Consider the following 23,710-nt stretch of genomic DNA (forward strand, 5'->3'; position numbering starts at 1 on the left):
AATAAGGTTGGTGTATCAACCTTTGTAATGGAGTTCAAAATTTGTAACTAACTATAAATTAAACATCGATCTTGCTTAATTTTTATCATTTGAATTTTAAAATCCAAATGTTTTGAAGAAGAAAGAAAACGAATGACTTTAAATGATTCAATATATTTTTTGAAATATGACCTTGATATATACTTGAAGTAGTTAATTATTAACTTATGTACATGTGGGCTAAACTTTAGAGTGGTGGCTAATTAATTGGCCATTCAAGCCTACAAAGGCAAAGGGTGCTATCAAAAAGAAAAGAAAAAGGCAAATTAAAGGGTGCTAATTTCTCGTCAAATGCAAGAAATCTATACTAATATATTAAAAGGCGTTCTTAGAAACGTCTCTACGCCTTTGAGAGAAACATTATTGTTTAACCATCTTGACAAATAGTCAATTATGCTTTAATGTTGCACATTAAATAATATTATACTATAATAGTATTGAAAATACATAATACTGTATATACACACTATTTTATTCTCTTAATCATTAAAAGTCACACAACTAAAAGTAGTATCTCGGGGCAACGCTCGGGCTACTCACTAATGTTCAACTAAAAAGGTGATTATATATTTAATAACAAATTTTGTATGAGAAGGTTTTAATTAATACTTTAATGTGAAACTAAGGAATACCATGAGCAATTCTTTACTATTCTAAATATAAATTATAATTTGTTTGGGTCCAATTTAGTCCAATTGGGCCAAGTCACTAAATGATCCAATTAAAAGCCCAAGGTCAAGGTTCAACTCTCCAAATAATGCTAAAGTCAAGATCAGTCCACAAGGCAAGTCAATTGGGCCCAAGCCCATTTCTCCCATATATGCCAAGGTATAAAAGCCATCAATATTACATTTGTAAAAAACACAACAAAGCCTCAAGCAATTAATTCTCTTGCATAGCTTTCTCTCTCTACACATTGTACTAACTTTAGCATCGGAGGGGCCTTCCTCGGCAACACCCCCGAGGCTAGTTTACGTGTGTTTGCTGTGCAGGAAACCCTCGGTTCATCATCATTCGGATCGAGCCCAGTCTTCACCACCTTATTGGACCTTCGGCAAGGTCCCATTGTTTTTACCCGAAACAATTTGGCGCCGTCTGTGGGGAGGACTTTCAAAAAATCTTCAAACCAATTTCAATCGTTCTACCTCAATCTTAGTTCCAATGGCTAAGAATCGCAAGAACAAAAATGACGGGGCTTCTCCCATGAGAAAGCGCCGAAAGTCACTAGGAGGGGGTCCCTCAGAACGCCTCACTTCTAGCCTATCTCCTCCTCGGGATAGGAGCCCCTCCGCGGGACCCGACTCTCGGGAGGAGCCTAGGGAGAGATCCGAATCTCCTATCATCCAGTCCAATCATCCGCCGAGCCCACCTCGGTCAAATGAGGACAACTGGTCCAGTCAAAGGACTCAATCTCATGCCCGGAGCCAATCTCGGAGCATTCGCACCAACTCTCGCTCTCAGCCGAGGACACCCTTGACGGGACCCAACTCGGAAGAGGTAGTGAGAGCCCTAGCGGTCCTCATGGAAGCCATGAAGGCTCAAAACGTGCCACCTCCACGCGGCCGAACCCCTCCGCAAACCAGAAACCAGCGGAGGTGCCTCGGCCAGGAGGGGGGGAAACTCTCCTCTTTTAAGGAGCTTGGCGAATGGGAAGAGGATACTTGGAGAACCGAGAGGGAGAAAAACAGGAACTCTCACTTCTTCAGGGATTCCTCCATTCAGCTCGCCACGAGCCGAACCCATAAAAGCAGCAGTTCTGCCTCTCGGCCATAAACTGCTCGCCGAAGCGTTCACGACCGGCTCGGCGATAGGGAAAGGAGTGTGCACAGTCGCCTCTCCTATCCCGCAGCCGAGGCCCAGACCTCCCAGCCCGGGACGAAAACCACTTCTACCTCTCTGAGAGGGCGGAGCGCGGTCCCTTCGGCTGGGAATAAGGGCAAAGCCGTGATGCTGCCCTCCAGTTCTCCATTCGAGCAATGGATATTGGAGTCCCATGTGCCGACGGTCAAAATCCCGTCGCACATTACTTATGATGGAACTTCGGATCCGAAGGACCATATTGCCTCGTACGAGGCTCATATGCACCTTTGCCCCAGCTCCGAAGCAACTTGGTGCAAATATTTTCCAACCACTCTCAAGGGGGTCGCGCAAGCGTGGATCTCCAAGGGAGTTAAAGAGGGCTCAATTACTGGGTGGGACGATCTGTCCTCCAAGTTCAAGAGCAAGTTTTCCACGGCAAATCGCCGAGAAAAGACTACCGCAGAGCTCATGGGCCTGCAGCAAGGTGAGGCCGAGAGCCTCCGAGACTATCTGACTCGTTTCAGCAACGAGTCATCCAGCATTTCTCAGCTGGACCAAGGGCTGGCAGTCTTCGCCCTTCAGCACGGTCTCAGAACTGGGCCGTTCTCCGACTTCATGGTCATGAATTCACCTCAGACCCTGGAGGAGGCATTGAATGCCTCGGATAAGTTCATCCGAGCTGAGGAGTGGAACAAAGCAAAAATCCAACCCCAATCTGGGGGAGGGAAACAAAAACAAGCACCCTCGTCTGAAGGCCAAGGCCAGAAGGCAAAGGGAAAGGCGAAAGCCTCGGAACAATCTTCGGCCAACGAGTCGAAGAAGGAAAAATCTGCTCCTTTCACGGGCAAGTACGAATCTTACACTCCGCTCTCCCTTCCGCGCGCTAAGATCTACAATGTAACGAAGGAGGAGCAGAGTTACAGAAAGCCGAGACCGCTCCCAGAGTGGTATCAGCGCAAGAATAAAAATCAGTGGTGTGAGTTCCATGAATCACCGGGACACAACACTGAAGAATGTATCCAGCTGAAGGACCAAATCGAGGATATGGTCCGGAAAGGGTACTTGAAAAAATATATCGCGGATCACCGCGAGAAAAAAGAGGCCGAGAAGCTTGAGAAAGACTCTCGGCAAGAAATTGACTTCCCCCGAAAGAACAGCAAAACTGCGGAAGGAAAATTCCCTCCAATCCATGTTATCTCGGGAGGAACATGCTCTCGGAGGGAGCACAAACGTCACCTCAGGGCTCTGACCCATCAGGTGAATCATGCTGATATACAGCCACCCCAGTCACCGGTGCCGAACATGACGTTCACAGCCGCTGACTGTCGGGGGGTGACGTACCCTCACGAGGACCCGTTGGTAATAATCGCCACGGTGGCCAACCACGACGTCAGCAAAGTCTTAATTGACGGTGGTAGCGGGGCAAATATTTTGTTTCGGAAGGCCTACAATCAAATCAAGCTGAAGCCCAAGCACCTCACGCCGGTATCCTACCCAGTATCCGGATTCAATGGGGCTTCAACTTACCCTGATGGGAAGGTCCTACTTCCTGTCACCATCGGCTGCGACGAAGCAGCTAGGAATGTCATGACCGAATTTTTGGTCATTGATGCTCCTTCAGTGTACAACGTGATTTTGGGGAGACCCATAATTCACGAGATCCAAGGGGTTGTCTCAACTTATCATCAGCTGATGATATACGTTTCAGACGCCGGCTTCCCCGAAAGGATCCAGGGCAGCCAAAAGGAAGCCCGAAGATGCAACTACCTCAAGCCATCCACTAGTCGCCCAGAGGACGATGATGAGGATGAGGAGGAGAAAGAAAAAGAAAAAGAGCCGAACACGAAGAAGCCGAAAGGCCTAAGTGCTTCAGCGCAAGGTTCTGTACCCAAAGAAAAAGGGTCAGAAAAAGAGAAGGCAAGCTCTTCATCTGAGCCGAAAGACTCAGAGAGCCAGCCGAAGAAAAAGAATTCTGGGATGCCTGCTGATATAGACAGCAGGCCGGATTATGAAGAATCCAGTCCATCAGCAATGGACACGGATCATCAGACTGAAACGGTCGAATTGACCGAAGGAGATGCTGAGAGATGTGTAACGATCGGGATGGACCTTGATCCGAACACCCGTTGTGAACTTATTCAACTCCTTCGGGACAACAGAGATGTGTTTGCTTTCTCGGCAGCCGATATGCCGGGGATAAGTCCAGACCTCATCTCCCATAGGCTTAACGTCGACCCAACGTGTCGGCCAGTTAAGCAAAAGAAGCGGAATTACTCCGCAAATAAGAACCGAGACATCGCAGCCGAGGTCAAAAAATTGCTGGACGCAGGTTTCATCGAGCCTTGTCAGTATCCAGAATGGCTGGCCAATGTGGTGATGGTTCAGAAGTCCAATGGTACCTGGAAAATGTGCGTTGACTTCACGGACCTAAATAAGGCTTGTCCGAAGGATTTCTATCCCTTGCCGAGAATCGATCAGCTAGTCGACTCGACGAGCGGTCACGCCTTGCTTAGTTTCATGGACGCGTTCTCGGGGTATCATCAGATCTTCATGCACCCCGACGACCGAGCAAAGACGGCATTCGTCACGAACGCCGGGGTGTACAATTACAAAATGATGCCCTTCGGATTGAAAAATGCGGGGGCAACATATCAAAGGCTGGTGGATCAGGTTTTTGCCGATCAAAAAGGCCGAAACATGGAAGTCTATGTTGACGATTCAATCGTCAAAAGCAAGAAATCTGAGGACCATGTCCAGGACCTGGCTGAAACCTTCGCCACCTTAAGAAAACATCAAATGAAGCTGAATCCGAAGAAGTGTGTCTTCGGGGTGAAGTCAGGGAAATTCCTTGGATTCATGGTCAGCAAGAGGGGGATTGATGCCAATCCCTCCAAAGTTAAAGCAGCTCTAGATCTTCCTGAGCCGAAAACAAAAAGGGACGTTCAGCGGCTCACCGGAAGAATGGCAGCCCTCTCGAGGTTCATTTCAAGAGCTTCGGACAAGGGGTTACCCTTCTTCAAAGCCCTGAAGCTTCCAAAAACAAAGGAGCTCATTTGGGAAGAAGAGAAAAAAGAGGCCTTCAAGCAGCTTCGGGAGCATCTGGCTCAGCTCCCAACTCTGGCTAGTCCAGTGGAGGGAGAAACTTTATATCTGTACGTGGCCGTTAGCCCGGCCACCATCAGTGCAGTGCTGCTGAGGGAAGAAAATAAAATTCAGCAACCGATCTATTTCGTCAGTCACACTCTGACAGATGCCGAGACTCGTTACCCTCTACTCGAAAAAATTGCCTTCGCAGTAGTGGTAGCCGCTCGGAAGTTGAGGCCCTATTTTGATTGCCATCAGATAGTGGTTTTCACTGATCAGCCACTGGAAAAAGTTCTCGGCAAAGTGGAAAAATCAGGTAGGCTGGCCAAGTGGGCCTTTGAGCTCACTGAATTCAGCATCAGCTACCAGCCGAGAGCAGCCATCAAGGCTCAAGCTCTAGCGGACTTCCTGGCCGAATGCTCGTACCAGGAGACGTTAGACGATGAAAAGAAAATCTGGACCGTGTTTACGGATGGATCCTCCACCATAAACGGTTCGGGGGCAGGGGTAGTGATAACCTCCCCCGAAGGCAAATCCTTTGAGTATGCACTAAAATTCTCTTTCAAGGCTTCGAACAACGAGGCTGAGTACGAGGCAGCAATTGCAGGCCTAGAATTGTGCATCTCCCTGGAAGCCGAGCATGTTTGTCTGAAAACAGACTCTCAACTAGTTGCATATCAGATCGGTGGCAGTTACGAGGCCAAAGAGCCCTCCATGGTAAGTTATCTTGCCAAGATCAAGTCAGTTATTGCAAAGCTGAGAACCTTTGAAGTACAGCTGATCCCAAGGGGTCAGAATGCTCAAGCCGATGCACTCTCCAAACTTGCCAGTTCAACTCTCACCGAGCTGAACAGATCTGTATATGTGGAGGTGCGCCGAGAAAGAAGTGTCGACGAAGCACCCGAAGTGTGCTGCGCCGACCCAGAGCCCAGCTGGATGGACCCCATCCTAGCTTTCAAGCTTCGGGGAGAAATTCCCGAAGACAAAATTCTAGCTTCCAAGCTGAAGAGAACTAGCTCAAGGTTCGTCGTCTTCAGAGGAGAGCTTCTGAAAAAGTCCTTTTCAGCCCCATTGCTGAAATGCGTGGGACCAACAGATGCAGATTATATCCTTCGGGAAATTCACCTCGGCATCTGTGGAAACCACATTGGGGGAAGGACCCTAGCCCACAAGGCATTGAGGGCCGGATATTACTGGCCCACCATGATCTCTGACGCCAAGGAGCTGGTCAGGAAGTGCGAGAAATGTCAAAAATTCGCACCAGTCATCCATCAGCCAGCTAGAAACCTTCAGCCGATCCTAAATCCGCTTCCATTTGCCCAATGGGGGCTGGATATTCTGGGGCCATTTCCAGATGCACCCTACCAAAAAAGATGGTTAATAGTCGGCATCGACTATTTCAGCAAATGGATTGAGGCTGAAGCAGCCTCGAATATCACAGAGCAAACTGTCAGGAAATTTATCTGGCAGAATATTATTACTCGCTTTGGTATTCCGAGGGTTTTTGTCTTTGATCATGGAAGGCAATTTGATAATCTACCGCTGAGGCGATACACAGATCAGTTCGGCATCAAACTAGCATATTCAGCAGTGTGTCATCCACAAAGTAATGGCCAAGCCGAAGCTGCAAATAAACAAATCCTCAACGCCTTGAAGAAAAGGGTTGAAGATCAAAAGTCCAAGTGGATAGAGGAGCTTCTAGGAACCCTCTGGTCACTTCGGACAACTGAAAAAGAGGCAACGGGCTATTCACCTTTTGAGTTGGTGTACGGTGTCGAAGCCGTTCTTCCGGTGGAAATCGGTTCTGAAAGTTTAAGAGTGCACCACTTCTCGGCTGAGAACGAGCAACTTATGAGGGAATCCCTTGATTTCCTTGACGAAGTGAGAGACTCAGCCCGAGACAGAATTGCTGCTTACAAGCAGAGAATCAGCAAGTTTTACAACCGAAGGGTCCATGCAAGGCCTCTTAAAATTGGGGATCTTGTCCTTCGGAATGCTGCTGCGGTTCAGAAAGGCCGAATCCATGGGAAACTCTCAGCTGCATGGGAGGGACCTTATGAAATTTATGATGAGCTTCAGCCAGGGACATACAGACTTCGCCAGTTAGATGGAACTGAGCTGAAAAATCACTGGAACGCTGATGTACTTAAGAAATACCATGTGTAAACCCTTCGGGGCAGAACAATCTTTGTAAGTACATTTTGAACTATTAATGAAAGGCCTCAGAGCCACCATTTCTATAAAATTTTGCAACTTTTTATTCTTTTAAGTTTTCTTCATTTTATCTACTCTTTAAGGGTTTTCATCCAGCCTCGTCTGAAACCTTCGCCTTCGGGTAACTGGGTTTCAGATTGCTGACAAACCCGTCTTTTCAAAGAACTCTGGTCTTTCAGCTGAAGCTAAAACTTCAGCAAGACTTGTTCTCCAAAGACATGAGTCCATGGACAAGTCTGGGATATTGCCTTAGCTGAGCCTCGTATCCCAGAGAGCCATTATTTGAAACATTGCCTTCAGTTGGCCCTGTGTTTCAGATATCCATTTTTAAAGATAGAGAGAAAACCAAGGATAACGGCAACTATTATAAAATATTTATTCAGCCTCGTCTGAAACCTTCGCCTACGGGTAACTGGGTTTCAGATTGCTGACGAACTCGCCTTTCAAAGAGCTCTGGTCTTTCAGCTGAGGTCAAATTTCAGCAAGACTTGTTCTCCAAAGGCCTAAATCTGTGGACAAGTCTGGGATATTGCCTTAACTGAGCCTTGTATCCCAGAAAGCCATTATTCGAAACATTGCCTTCAGTTGGCCTTGTGTTTCAGATACCCGTTTTTAAAGTTAGACAGAAATCCAATTCAGTAATCCAAAGACCTGAGTCTTCAGATTGCTGAGGGAGGCAGGAAGCACTGTCAGCGCAAGTTTATCTCCAGCAGTATTCTTCAAGCTGAAAGCTTTGTACTTAGCAAGTTTTTGAGAAAAAAGCAAAGCATTCAAAATAAGGCAAAGCAGTTGAAGAGAAATGCATCAGATAAAAGTCAAGGCTCAGGAAATGAGCTACAGAATTCAGAATTGTCTAGGACATAACGAAATATCGGCAGCCGCCCACAAGCGGAAAAATACAGCTGCCGAGGTACAATACAAAAACAAATAAAGCAGTTTGTACATCAAGGCAAGCTGAAGCAAAAAACAAGGCAAAACAATTTTTTCAGAAGCGGCAAGTCTAAAATTGAGCGCATGATGAACCGCAAGATTCTGAAGACGACTGCCCGAGTTCCTATGCTTCAGCCCGAGGATCAGACTGATCAGCAATGCTGGCTTCAGCTCCAGCAGCAGATGAAGCAGGCTGTGCACCCTGCTGAGCTTCCCTCCTCTCTTCTTCTTCCTCAGCTTCCTCAGCTGCAAGAATCTCAGCTTCGGCTTGAGTAGGGAACTTCATATGAGGATCTTCTGGATCCTGGCCCCATTCAGCACACTTGGACCAGTCCAGATTCGGCTCAGCATGGAGACAAAGTCTTCGGCATACTCTGAACCCGTTCTTAAATCCCATTTCGTACTCCTCTTGAGTATAAATACGGGTCTTGAGCAGGGCTTCAGCATCTGCTAGCTTCTTCTGTGCCTCCTCCAAGTTTTTCTTGGATTGATTTAGCTCTTCAGCGAGCTTGGAAGAGGCACCCTTCTGCTTGTTCAGCTCTTGCTGAACCTCTGAAGCTTCAGCCTTCAGTTGAGTCAGCTCGTCATTTTTGACCCTTAGCTGATCCTCAGCCTCTCTCAGCTTCGCTCTCTCAGCTTCGGCAGCAGCAACAGCCTCTGAGAGTTGGACGTTTTGGGCTTGGAGCTGTTCTTCAGCAGCCATCCTACTGGCTTCTGAAGCTTCCAATTTCTGCTGCACCTCAGCCTGTGCAGTAGCTCCATCCTTGATTCGGCTTTCGATGGCAGCCTTGAATTTGGTAACGTCCACTCCCATGTGATCTCGGAGAAAGTTCTCCCCTTCTATTAGTGGGGGGAAAACCTCCCTCTCCATAGCAGTGCAGAAGGTCTGGAGGGCTTCAGCAGCCTTCTTTTCGTATTCCTCCCCTTCCTTCTGCTTTTCTTCAGCTGCTGCCTGCCTCATCTGAGCAAGCTTTAGCTCTTCAACAGCCACCTTCTGGGCATGCTCGGCCTCGTCCACCCTATCTTGTAGGGTGTCTATCAGCTCTACAGTGAGAGTCTGATTGTGCACAAACTGAAAGCAGAGGCACAACTCAGTAAAAAAAAAAAAAAAAAAACAAACAAACAAACAACAACATAATAACTTGGAGCTGAAGAGCTGAACAGAAAAATAGAAACAAGAGTAAGGATTTACCTGCATCATCAGCAGTTGATTCGTCCTTACAGGGTCTGGGACAGATCTGCTGGATTCACCCATCCCAGCAGTGGCCTTCAGCGACCAGGCCCTTGCCCTGTCTACTTCGGACATTCCAGCAAAATTGCCGAAGTAGGCTTCTGCACCTTCTCGGTTCTGGCCCCATATGACGTCCCAGATGTGATCTGGAATTGGAATTCGGGAGGCCGAGAACCCCATCTCTCCAGAGTGCAGCGTCTGGAAGGAGGGGAAGGAAGACTCAGGAGCTTCATGAACCCTTGGAGGTTCAACTTCTTCTTCTTCAGCAGTCTTCTCTTCCTTCTCAGCAGAGTCGATGACAATGACCTCTGCTTCCTCTTCGGGGTTGAAAACGAAAGCCTCAACCTCTCTAGCAATATCAGCTGAGAAACCCTCAGCAGCGGGCTTCTCAGCACTCTCAGCATTGTGCCCTTCGGCACTATCTACCATTCCCTCGGCTGGGACCCCTCCCTTGGGATCAGGAGTCTTTTGGTCCACCTCCATCTCAGGAGGTGGGGAAGGGGTCTTCGGTGGAGATTGTGGTGGTGGTGGGGGAACCCTCGGCAATTCGCCGCCTTCGCCGGGCTCTCTGATGCTGATGCCGGCCGGCCTCGGCCCCATTTGGAAGTCATGAGGGCCGATGATGGCCATCCGTCTCCTCCTTTTCTGAAGGGGCTGTTCATCCATATCCGATTCTTCGGAGTCTTCCTGGATTTGATCTTCAGGACGAACAGGGGATTTTCCTTCTCTCTGCCTTTTGCTCCCTTCAGACTGCAAAAAACAGGGGGGGCAGGAAGAGTGTGAGTACAAAAAAAAAAAAAAAAAAAAAAAAAAAAAGAAAGAAAAGAGATTTTAAAGCAAAAAAGTTAAGTGTAACTCACCGAGGTCTCCAGCAAAGCCTCGTCCTCTTCTTCAGCCGCCCTCGCTGCTGCTTTTTCTTCAGCAGCCCTGGAGGACCCTTCTCCTCCTTCACAAGCTTCAATAGCCCGTGCAACCTCCTCGGCTGTACGGGCGGCTTCAAGCTCCTCAGCTAGCAGTTGAAGCCAAGGATCTCTCTTCTTCCACCAAGGCTTCTGTCTCTGATAAAGGGCAACAGCCTCGATTTGGAGATGATGCTGATCTAGATGGACCTCCCTGTGCTTTGAATCGGTGATAGCGGGGGCCCGATCGATAATAAGTCTCTCTTGGTTGACGCCGAGACGATTGTAGTCGATGCCGACGTTTGTCTCGTTCCGCTCTGAGCATAAGAAAAGAGCAAAGGTCAGTTCGGCAAAATAAAAACGCTGGACCGGCTCAGCAGGAAAGTGCAAAACAAAATTCTTGCTAAGAATAAATAATAAAGGCCTCGGCCCCAGCCGAAGAAGCTTACCATCCCTGAACTTTCGGCTGAGGCCGACAGCTGCTAGCATGTGCTCTTGGAAAATATAGTGGTTATCCGGGAGCCAAGTCTCCGGGATATACTTCATTCGGCCTCCAGCACCCCCAGGGTTCAGCATTCGGCCGAAAATATTTTGCTGGTTAAGGTGCAGATCTGGGCCTCTATCTTCGGGAGGGCCCAGGCTTCCCATCTCAGGGTCAGGTTCAGATAGATACCTGGGAGCGCTGAAGACGTAAGGATGGGCAGGATCTGTGGGCGCCCTAACCCAGATCCATTGACCCCTCCATTCCTTGTCTGAGGAGTCATTCGGCCACATGGTTAAATACTGAGGCCGAGACTCAATTCGGTACCACCCAGGACCATGATTACCGTGCCCACTTTGAATGTTTGGCATTAGCCGATGAAGCTTTTTGAAGCAGTGGAGGTTCGGCACATATCTGAAAAACTTGCAGACCCACAAATACGTCATCACCCTTCGGATGCTGACAGGAGTTAGCTGGCACAGGGAGACCCTGTAGTGGATCAGCAAGTCTCGGACAAATGTGTCCAGAGGAAACCTCAGCCCATACTGAAGCTGTCTTGTGTACACCCCCACGTACCCCGGGGGTGGACGATGGATCCTATCAGATGCGACGGGCATTCTGCACCAATACCCATCAGCTTCCATTATGCCATAGTGCAGCTCTATTTGTTCAGCAAACCGATACACTTCGGCGTGCTTTACCCACCAATGGTAGGGGCAGTTCTTTATCATGGCTGAGGCTACTTCAGCGTCCTGCCACTCCTGAAATCCAGGAAGGACATCCCAAAGTTGAGCGGGAACTACTTCGTCCTGCCCAGAGACGCTCGGCTCCTCCGTTCCCTCAGGAGGCGCCGATGAAATTGGGGTCGCCCTAATTCCTTCAGCAGGGTCAGACCCCACTCCTTGTCCGTTCCAGGTCCCAATCCTATTCCTGGGATCGGGGAACTGCCTTGCTCTTCTTGGAGCACGGGCTCTACCTCTAACTCCTCTCACCATTGTCGGTTTTTGAAGAAAAAGTCGAAAGAAAAGGGGGAAGGAGTTCAAATTCGAAAAAAATCAAACAAAAATCGGAGGAAATTACCTTTATCTGAAGCGGAACTTGCCGAGCTACAAGTTCGGAATGACGAATTTCGGTTTCTAAGCTTATTTCTCGGGGATTCAACGAAGTTTTGATGCGGATTCAGGGATTCTTTTGCGGGGTTCAATCTCGTGTTGGTGAAGAAATGAGGAAAGAGTGCGTCCCTTTTTGGTTTTATTTCCAGAAAATGGGAATTTTAGGGGTTCACGCTTAAATTTGCTCTTAAATTCCTCATTAAGTAACCGTTAAACACGTTTGCCCTTAATTAATGGTTAACTACCCATTATCCGTCCAACTTCCACAAATTATCCATCCGTCAGCAGTTATCTCGTTAATGGCGGTTTAAATTTAAATCTTTTTGGATTAATTAAATCATTTACTTCCCTCCTTTTTCTGGTTAATTAAAACCCGACCCGTCATTCTTCCAAATCGGGTCTGGGGGGCAAGTTGTTTGGGTCCAATTTAGTCCAATTGGGCCAAGTCACTAAATGATCCAATTAAAAGCCCAAGGTCAAGGTTCAACTCTCCAAATAATGCTAAAGTCAAGATCAGTCCACAAGGCAAGTCAATTGGGCCCAAGCCCATTTCTCCCATATATGCCAAGGTATAAAAGCCATCAATATTACATTTGTAAAAAACACAACAAAGCCTCAAGCAATTAATTCTCTTGCATAGCTTTCTCTCTCTACACATTGTACTAACTTTAGCATCGGAGGGGCCTTCCTCGGCAACACCCCCGAGGCTAGTTTACGTGTGTTTGCTGTGCAGGAAACCCTCGGTTCATCATCATTCGGATCGAGCCCAGTCTTCACCACCTTATTGGACCTTCGGCAAGGTCCCATTGTTTTTACCCGAAACATAATTTATCACAATAAATAAGTTTTTGTTTAATTAATTCAACTCACCAAAAATCAAAATTGTTGTTCAACACACAGATTGCAATTTATGAAATCCCCTTACCCAATCCTTGATTTTTGCATTGACATGAAAGTTATGATGTCCTAGGCATCATGTATGGAGCAGGAGCGAGGGTCATTAACGTGTTGTGTGCTAACTCAAAAAGAAGAAAGAGCAAAAAAAGAAAAATAAAAATAAAAAAACCACTTGCATTAAAGGAGTTAAAGCTACGTGACTACGTGATACTTTGGGAGTTGGGTATTTTATGTTGCCGTTCTACGCGATGAGGAGGAGTTATGGTGGTTGAGAAGTCAATGTTTGATTGTATGTTCATGGTGAAAACAGCCACTACTTTCAATTCCTTCATAAATGAGGTAAGATTTTTTTTTTTTCCCTACCCGGTTCACCCTTTGGGTTAATCCGGATTCGGGATCAGTTCTGAGTGGTTAGGTTCCAGTCCCCTCCCAATTATTGTTGCGGGGGATCGAACACGGGTCGTACCAAGTGTAATCCCAATTACCACTACACCAACAACCAATTGGTAATGAGGTAAGAATGTAAGGCAATACAAATCCTTTAATTTGCAATTTGGGCTTCAAAGGTCACACACTTAAGACTTGTAATCCTTAGCTTGCCGATCATACACGTGGTTCCTATGATTATGGATTTCTTTTGTTCTCTATCAAGTATCCACTACCTATTGCTACAAGAAATGCACTAGTGCCTACCGATTTGGCCTACGATCATATAATCAATCTTAGATATCTAGATTTTTTTTTTACCATCTTTTGATTTGAGCGTGTAGTAAATTATTTATTACTTTCTAAATTACTTGTCGCAAGTATGTAATGGAGATAATTTTAATGCGTATAAGAAGACTTGGAGTTGATGTAATAATGTAACGAAGTTGATGATTTGATGTGTTTGCTTTAGATTATCTTTACCATGGTCGTGGTGTCTCCTTCATAGTAACCCCATCAAACAAACATCATCTTTAATGATGAAATATTAATTGACATGTATGTGATAGATGGCGACTTATTGGCATAGCCAAGCTTATCATTAGAAGCCATGAACAACTCACTTAAAAATCTATATGATTAAACTTACATACAAAGTAAGAACTAAGAAGTAAAGGAATTGTGAACTAATCTATTGATAGTTTGATACATGTTCACATTTACTCAATTTCAGTTCAGTTCAGCTCCAATCAGTTCAGTTCAGTGCAATTCAGCTCCAATCAGTTCAGTTCAGTTTAGCTCTTAATTTCCCTCTCTCATAAAATATTTATTTCAGCTCAATTCAGTTCAGTTCAGCTCTAATCAGTTCAGTTCAGTTAGCTCCAATCAGTTCAGTTCAGTAAATATGAACATGCCCTAAGATGTATAAATAGTTGGCCATAACAAGATATTTTAAATAAATTATTCATTTAAATGTCTAACCCAAAGATCACTAGTTTTACCCTATATAGAAGTTCATTTAAAAGCATGAACAGTAAAAAGAATATATTTCCTCCGCTTCTTTTTAATTAACTGCATCACTTTCGTAAAACAGACATTTCGAATTAGTTGCATCGCTTTCGTTATTTATATTAAAAAAACGGAGAAAGTATAACGTTTATTCTATTTATCTGATTTTCACTTATCGAACATATTCTAGATTAGGAAAACACAAAAAACGATCCTATGATGTTCTAAAACCTGGAAGAAGATCTAACTGAGCAATCCTTTTTTTTTTTTACATGAAGAAAAAGAATTTCATTAATAAAAGATAGCTAAACGACACTTATAAACAATTCTTAGGAAATCTAAAATTCCAACAGATGTACAAATCAGCTTACAACTAGTTACCTCGCAAATTAAATCAACGATCGCCTTAATTAAAAAAAAATAAGTTCATCCAAAGCAATACAATTTGTGAGTTAACACTAATTCTAAAAAGACCTAATCAGCTGACTAGCTAAGCCATCCTCATCCTCTAATCCAAGCAAAAATACAAGTGCTCGTAGCTTTTTACAAATACTATTTTTATTTTGACCGGGTAACCATGAACCATTACACCTACCTCGCAAGACGCGAGTCGCAAGTGGATTTTGGCTCACAGAATCACAGTTGCAATTTTAAAAATCTGTGGTCTAATAGTCAACCTCTCAATAAATATACTCTCACCCAGAAAACTCCAACCCATTTCATCAATTCATCTCCAACTTCCTCTGAATCAACCACCTCCAACCGATCAATCGCCATTATCACAACCTTCATCAAACGTCAACAATGTCTTCTTCTTCAATTCTACGAACATCAAAACCATCAATTCATCTTCTATCTTCCGCTCAACGCCTCCCTGTTCGCCACCTCTCTTCCGCCGCAGCAAGTGGCGCAATCAAGGGGGACCCACAATCATCTTTCTCCCAAACCAACAACAAATCATGGGTTTTGAAATTGGTTTCTGGAATTGCAGTTGGATCAAGTTTAGGGGCTTTGTTTTACCCAATTTCGCCTAATCATAATGATGTTGATGTTAATGATACTAATAAAAATGTTAATTCTTCATTTCCATCATCTTTTTTTGATTATTTTAAAGGAAAATCAATGTTAGTTTTTGCTGATTGGTCATCTGCTCCCACAGAAGCTACTTCCATTTCTTCTTTGGAATCTGTTCCTCGTTCTCTCTCCTTGAAGGATTCCAGATTTCTTTTTCCGGGTATTTTTTTTTCCCCTTTTTGATTTTGAGGTTATGATTTATGAATTATGATGCATAAATTGCTTAATGTTTTATTTGGGAATGTTTATATAGTTTAGGTGAAAAATTCTAGGTTATTTTTTGTTGTTGTTGTTGTTGTATAGGGAGTCGCAAAAGGCAATGATGTAGATTGGATTCAACCCCGAGGTTTTGAATACCACCTTCGAGATTTTAACCAACTAAGGTAGTTGGTATCCACGTCGAATATTAGGTTATTGTTTTGTTTTGTAGAATTTAGCTTGATGCTAGGTGAAATTAGGCTTGTTATGTTTGATATGTTGATGGGAAAGTTATATTGCAATATGGATTTTATATATGTGTCATTTGTGATTGGATTGCGTTGATCATGAATTCATGGTATTTTATTGAAGTTTCGAAAATGCAATATGCTTAATTGAATATGATTTTGCGGTTGAACTTTGTTTGAATGCAAAATTGTTACTTTTGATTGCAATGTGGTATGCAAATTGCTGATGATAGTTGATCTAGGAAACTATTTTTGTGGTTTCAAGAACATTGCGAAAGATGTGTTAAAGAATTGAACTTAAGAATCTGCAATGTCCTGACAATTAGGAGGTGTATTAATTGGAACAACTGATCTATGTAAAAGAGTTATAATGGAATTTGTTTTTGTTTACGGCTTTCCACTCTTTTATTGGCTTATCAATCTGCGGCTTTGTTGGCCTCGCGATTGGTTTAAGGTGTGCTCTAATCAAATAGTCAATTCTTAGTAACTCACTTTGTGCATTACTTCACCACAATGCACATCCTCAGTATTATACATGTCAATGGGGGCATTGGCATTTGCTATTTAGCTCTACTAGAGTCCTTTGATAGCCTAGAACCCAAGCAATATACAAACCCTTGCAAGGGCCTTAAGCTCGGCACGAGTGCAGTACAAGACCCAAATTTGGCTATGGAAACAGATTTTAAGTATTTAACAACCCATCTTGATCATTAATAATACCTCCACCTTCAGCAGCTCCTAGACTCCAAATTGCAGACCCATCAGTATTTAGTGCCACCCACCATTTTTTAATGGCTTTTGGTAATTGTGGTAAATACGTGTACTTGTTGGCTAACTCAATGTTATTGTCTTCTTGTATCCCACCTCTTGCAATTTCTGCCCCTTTATGTAGATTACTCATGGTGAAATACTGAAATATTTGCACACCATTTTCCTGCTCCACTTTCTCGTATGATTTCTGAAACTAGTTTCAGTTCTTGTTTATGGAAAATCATAGCTGTTTAATTTTGCTGAGTAATTATAGTAAAACTTGCATTTGATATGCTACCCTCGAAATGAACATGGGAAAGATTGTTCTAATTGGTTAATGGGTAGTACTTTTTTTCCTGCTTGTGTAGCAAAGTTACTGTTTGGGAATGGGTTGATTGGGGAACTCTTGCTTCTTGTTCTTCAATGCTCTTTTTTATTTTGTGTCTGCAAAAGTAATTCACTGGACCTGCTTCTTAGAATGAGTAGCTTAAGATGCAGATTAATTGTAGACAAAGGATCAAATTGCAAACGTAACTGCTTCATTGGAATTTTTTATTTTTATTTATTTTTTTCCTGAGCTGAACCAGAACAACTTGCACCTCCATTATTAATTGGATAATTCTTTTTTCTATATCATTTAATCAATGTTATTTTTTGGTTGCCTGCCTTGCTACTTTGTAGTTTGTATAATATACCATGACTACAAGTACGACAACAGCCTTTTACATCCTCCTCACAGTGGCTTTCGAACTTTATCCAACTACGGAATACACTCTCTTTATGTGCATTCATTTTTTCGTGGGTGTTTCAGATATACTACCTTTGTAACATTTCAAAAACATGCTTTAAGCCTTAGCCTTACACTTGGAACTGCAAAGAGTTTTCCATTATTGTATGACTGCCACTTTTTTCTTTTCTTTAAGTTACGCTTGACAATTTAATAGAATGTGTATTTGATAGTTGATACTAGAAATTCAAGGCCTTCTTACCTCCTCAATAACAACACTATCTCAATGCCCATAAAGTGGTTCTTGTCTTGTGGGTCAATTGTGAGTGTGTTAGGTACTCAGGTGTATGCAATCTTATTCCTGTACAGAATCTTTCTCCTTTCAAACTATGATCTACTTGTAGTATGCAATGTATGTGATATACTTTGTCCACTTGAAATTTTGACACTGGACTGTTATGCCTTTTCGTTAGACTTGTGTTATTTCACCTAATGTATAATGATAATTGTATGGTGTCGCGAGTCGCGTAAAGCTTAAGTAATTTTTTTAAGTACTCCAGAAAAGGCAGGATAATAGAAATATGCACAAGTTACATTGTGGTCTTTGTCATTGATCAGCACACTTATGCACACCTATAGTTTTTTCTGGCTAGTTATGCAGATATTGTCTTTTTCATCCTCGTAGAATTGTTGCTGTGTTTTTTTTATTTTTTATTTTTATTTTCTATAAATAAATTTCAATATGTTTAGTACCTTTGATGGTCATTAAGCTCCCGGTATATGCTTTTGTTCTGGCAGATGCTTTTAGGAGGAAGGTCTTTTTCAAATATGAAAAACGTATAAGAATGCGAAGTCCTCCAGAGAAGGTATTGATATAAGCTCACGTTGTTCTATTTATTATAATTACATTTTTTGTAAGTTTGCTCTAATTTTATGCTCTTACTTTGCACATTGGACTCAAGAAGAAAGACAAACTTCCAAATTTCGTTAATTTTCTATTATAGACCACAGTGAATTGCTTGGTAAAAATTGACAGACCCTTAATGGAAGCGTTCACTGCTGATTAGTGACTTTGGTGTTAGGAGATAGAAATGTGGTTTAAAATCTTTTAAGCAGCTACTGGGGGTCTTTTGTGGTAAGCTATAATATATGCATGGGTGGCTTCTGTTGCTCTTAAGTTAAATCTATTGTTGTTTATGCCTCCACAACGGATTTAATCATCGACTTTGGCTGTTTCTTAATTTGCTATTGACATCATACTATATCCTGTACTAAGAGTCAGTGAGGCCTCTAGCCCATAACAGGAACACTAATAATTGGTTGATTATAATTTTGAAGCTTTGTCGAGACTAGCCGATGTCACTATCTAGCGTGTTCTGCACTTTAATAAATTCATTTTTCTTTGTGAAGGTATTTGAGTATTTTGCATCAGTTCAGAGACCTGAAGGAGAAATACTGATGACACCGGCGGATTTGATGCGAGCTGTTGTCCCTGTATTTCCCCCATCTGAATCAGGTCTGGTCCGAGATGGGTCTCTTTCAGGGGAGAGGTGTCCTGGCGAGCTAAGATGTCCTACTTCTGAGTTTTTTATGCTCTTTGACGTGAACAATGATGGACTAATTTCTTTTAAAGAGTGAGTTGCTTGGTATTAGTCAATGTGTATGAAACTATGAATTCTTAGTATGTTTTGTTTATATGTATCAATGTATGTCAGAGAAGTTAGTTCTCAGTCCATGTACTCTTTTTCCTGCCAATTCTTCAATCTAAGATGTGTACGAAGTGATCCGAGATGTCTTTGTTTCAGGTACATATTTTTTGTCACCCTACTCAGCATCCCGGAATCAAGCTTCTCCGTGGCTTTCAAGATGTTTGATATTGATAAAAATGGGTGTGTATACGCCATTATTTTGCATGTTCTCTTTTATCATTTTAATTTCTGTGCTGTCATGGCCTTCACACATTTCTGTTGACATAATCATAGTATTTCCAATTTTAAAATTGCCCAGATCTCTTACAGTCTTATACATTTTTTTTAATTATTAAACTTTGGAATTTAGAATATTCACTGTGTACATGTTTTGTTGTAGAGAGATTGACAGGGATGAATTCAAAAAAGTTATGGCTCTGATGAGAAATCAAAACAGGCAAGGATCTAGTCATTGTGATGGACTAAGACCTGGTTTTAAACTTGGAGGTTCTGTAGAAAATGGAGGCTTACTTGAGTATTTCTTTGGTGAGAATGGTGAAATGCCACTACAATATGACAACTTTGTCCGATTCTTAAGAAAATTACATGACGAAGTAAGCTCATTGTCTATGAATCTGTGTATCTCCATTATGTTTATCTTTTATTTTGAGTAATGAAATGGACCAATCATTATTTTTGCAGATTGTGAGATTAGAGTTTTCCCACTATGATTATAGATCGCAAGGGACTATATCAGCCAAGGATTTTGCTCTCTCTATGGTTGCTTCTGCTGACATAAGGCATGTAAATAAGTTGCTTGAACGGGTTGATGAATTAGACAAAGACCCACAACTTAGGAGTACACGCATTTCAGAAGACGAATTCCGGAAATTTGCAGAGCTGCGTACAAAGCTAGAGCCTTTTGCTTTGGCCTTATTGGCTTATGGCAAAGTAAATGGGTTATTGACAAGAAAGGACTTTCAGCGAGCTGCATCTCAGGTATTACATTCCTGAATATTGTTATAAAGATTATTCTTGAAATATTCTTTGTTGGTTTTTGTGAACACAAACACAAATCCTAGAAATTAGAAAATGTTTAATTAGTTGGAGCACAATGCACAAGATATGCCACAATATACATGTCCTGCCTGCAGTCTGATTATGCTATAATCATTACTAGTATTGCTTGAGAAAGATCAATTGCTAAGCTATCTTTATTTGGGAATTGTTTGCCCTATACTGAGGACTTTTGGGCCTCCTGCATCTTTGGTAATGTTGTGCTATGTTTGACACATTTTTTCGGTGTAATGTAGCATACCAGCATTAGATTACTTATAGATTTAGTGCTGTTTAGTACTGACTCTGGACTTAGATGAGGAATTTGTGAGTTAGGAGTCGTGGAATTGAAGTTGTCCACTTTTAGTAGTATTGACTATTGCCAGTGTTCAAATACAACCCTCTAGAGACCCTATTCATTGGCATGGATGCCAAACCCTTGTCTTCTAAACTACGACGACATTCTTTCAAAAAAAAAAAAAAAAACTATGACGACACAACAAAGAACAAATAGGACTACTGTCTTGACTACTTCTACCAAGGCATGACAAACTTGATTCATGTCTTGATGCCCAAAGTGACATAATTGAGCATGTATGTAACCTATATTCCTTTTCCAGCTTTTGATGAAATTTTTTGGGTCTGGGATTCCAGGTGTGTGGTGTTTATCTCAATGACAATGTGGTGGATATAATTTTTCACGTTTTTGATGCGAACCGTGATGGGAACCTGTGTGCTGAAGAATTCCTGAGAGTTATGCATAGACGGGAGAGAGACATTGCCCAACCTACTGAGACAGGAATTTTTGGCTTTTTGTCATGCTGTCGGAACTGTGCAAAGAGTTGTTCCTTCTCTCGGCTATTTTCCTGATCGGAAACTTAATTTTCGGGAAACTCATAACGATGGTTTAGTTCCATGATATAGGAACCTGATGTAGCAAATTTGGAAGTCTGAAACTTTGAAGCTAGCCTCATTGACCTGTCTGACTGTTGAAAGAAAGTGGCAATAGTTAGTCGAGGGGTACAGTAAAGTCGGAGAAGGTGGTCACCCCATCCTGTCTTCAACTACGGATCTAGTTATAGATAAATAGATTATATGGAGTTGTGAACTTGTAATCTGATAAAGTAACCATAGCTCCTGACGATACTAGATATACCATCATAACTCAGGTGGTTGTAAATTTTGTTCATAGGAATACTAGTAATGTTTAGTTACTTCCTATGTCTTGTTTCACGTAGTACCCTTGAAATTGGGTTTTAAGAACCAACTATTTTATATTTGAGCCATTTAAGTTGATGGCTTTATATATGTACCAAGTATATAGACTATATACTATTGTATTGTTTGACATTTGTTATATTTTTGGGTTTTTTTGGTTATAAAATTTTCCTTTATTCTCAAATTCTCTCTTTGTCACTAAAAGTTTATCCGGAGTTCCTTTTTTTGTTTAGACAATCATCTTTCGAACAAGAACTTTAGATACACAGATAATATAAGTAAAATTATGATGATGAAATTGTCTTCCCTGTCAAAGTCCTTGTCTTTGTCTTTCTTAATGTTTAGTGGTCAACTTTCTCATTTAGTTGACCTTGTCCTAGTGTGCCATATAAAAATGACGACTTGGCCAATGGTAAATTGGGTTTGTTCTATGTGACTAAATTATTTTATCTTAATATTTCGAACAAAAAAAATTTCAAATAAGATAAATTTAGACAAAATACTTTAAGATTATTTGTACACTTGTAAATTCATATAAAATAAGTCAAAATAATTGAAAATAACTCACTTACGGAATATGTTTATTTTATTAATTACGCACTTAATTTTATTGATTTTAGCCAAGTGGAATTAATGAGAAAGCTATGAAACTTGTCATAGTACTTAGCAATAAAATGAAGTAGGTCAAGTCAAATGTTCAAAACTCAATAAGATGCTAATAAACCTAATACTCTTGATAAATCCTTGGAAAACTTAATTAATAAGAAAAAAACAGGATCTTTCCAACATAAAGTGAGAATGACAGCATAAAATAAAATAATTAGGAAATGGGCAAAACTTGAACAGGTAATCACGCAAAGGCTCGTTGATAGAGACAGCTTGGTGTTTGGGTATCCTACTTTTTTGCCAAAAATTCTTCATATCCTTTGTGGTGGAGCTATGAGTTGGGCTATACCACTCACCAAATATGTCATAATAAAAGTTTAGGAAAATCAAAATATAAGACCATATATTAACTTCTTATGTCATAGGGCGGTGGCATTTCATTAATTATATATCCTCTCTTTTGTTGATTGACTGTTACATTTGCAAATGCATAAGCGGATTGTTTATAACTTTAACCGTCTATTAAAAAAAAAGTTAATATTGCAAAACTTATACCTTATGCATAATCCAATATCATTTAGCCTAATTTAATTTCTCTTATGGTCATTATGAAGTAATGAAAAAGTTTAGTCAATATTAGTAAATTTTTCTTTATGTGTTCGTGTAAATTATAAACGAGGGTTTTAATCAAGTTTGTATAACCCTTATTGTGAAAAGACAAAAGATAAATTACCTTAAAGAAAAACTGAGGTATAATATTAATTATAATCCCTCCTTTTTATTAAGGGTCATTAGTGATTTATAATGTCGGTACTAGTGGACCAAAAAAAATGAGGTTTTGCTCAGTGGCGGACCTAGGATTTTGACGGTGGGGGGACAATTTATATAATTAAATTTATTAAAAAAAAGTTCGGGTACACAATTTAAAAAAGTCGAGTACATATTCAATCCAAAAGACCATATTATAAATATAATTCGGGTACATACTACTAAAATATCCTTCGGGTCTTCATTCGTTGAAATTGATCAATGACATCTTCGTCAGGAACTTGTAAAAACACTTCTTTCTCAATGAAAGTCACTAAACAATCATTCATTAATTGATCACCAATACTAATTCACCCTAATAATTCAATTCACTAACAATTCATTTCACAAACTAAATAACCAAATAACTCTCTAATTCACAACCATTGAACATTGATAATTGATGAATTTACAAAAACATTACTTAAACTTTGTAAAATATTCAATAATCATTTTTTTAACAACAAGCATCCAAAATCTAAAAAACCAAATCACAAACTAATTCAATACACAAAGTTACAAACTAATTTACATATTAATTAAATTCACAAACTACTTGTCTACTTTCAAAGTTTCAATCTTTCATTCACCATATTCACCACATAATTCACAAAATCACAAATTCACAATTCAATTCACAAACTAATAACAAATAAACTAAATCACAAATTAATTCAAAAACATGATTACATAAACATAATTACTCATAATTCATAAACTAATTCTTTAATTTTTTTATAATCAAAAATTAGGAAAATAGGAAATATATAGCAAAAAAAAAACTGACTTGTGGTGGCAGGGGGCTGTCCGGCTGGGCGGCTGTGGCTGTGTGGGCTGCCGGAGCGGGGGGGCTGGGCTGGCGCGGTGGCGGCGAGAAGGTCGGCCGTCGCTCGGTCGCTGCCTGACTGCCTCGGTGGTGTGATGGTGTCTAATTTCTCTCTCTTACGTTTTTCAATTTTCAATTTTCTCTTTCCTCCTTTTTTTTTCCTCCCTTTTTTTCTTTCCTTCTTTCTTAGGCTCTTAGCCCACGGTTTTCTGAATTCTGATTTTTTTTTTTTGTTTTTTTTTTTTTTAATTTTCTCTGATTTTTATTTTTGAAAGTGGGGGGACAATTGTCCCCACTTGTCCTCACGTGGGTCCGCCCATGGTTTTGCTGAAATTTGGATTTCAAACCCACACCAAACCCAAATACAAAAAAAGTATTTTTAACGAATGTG

At 41.5% G+C, this 23,710-nt stretch overlaps 1 protein-coding gene across 1 annotated transcript; it reads left to right on the forward strand.

Annotated features, from left to right (window-relative positions):
* Nucleotides 1–14,737: 14,737 nt before the first annotated feature.
* On the forward strand, nucleotides 14,738–21,264 carry LOC145594814 (calcium uptake protein, mitochondrial-like). Its single transcript, XM_081651150.1, has 7 exons — nucleotides 14,738–15,355; nucleotides 17,917–17,984; nucleotides 18,529–18,752; nucleotides 18,924–19,007; nucleotides 19,207–19,420; nucleotides 19,509–19,805; nucleotides 20,517–21,264. The coding sequence occupies exons 1-7, from the start codon at nucleotides 14,926–14,928 to the stop codon at nucleotides 20,730–20,732; spliced, it is 1,533 nt and encodes a 510-aa protein (XP_081507276.1). The 5' UTR covers nucleotides 14,738–14,925; the 3' UTR covers nucleotides 20,733–21,264.
* The last annotated feature ends 2,446 nt before the right edge of the window (nucleotides 21,265–23,710 follow it).

This window comes from Chenopodium album, chromosome 19, assembly GCF_948465745.1.
Source record: "Chenopodium album chromosome 19, dcCheAlbu1.1, whole genome shotgun sequence".
NCBI classification, from domain to species: Eukaryota; Viridiplantae; Streptophyta; class Magnoliopsida; order Caryophyllales; family Amaranthaceae; genus Chenopodium; species Chenopodium album.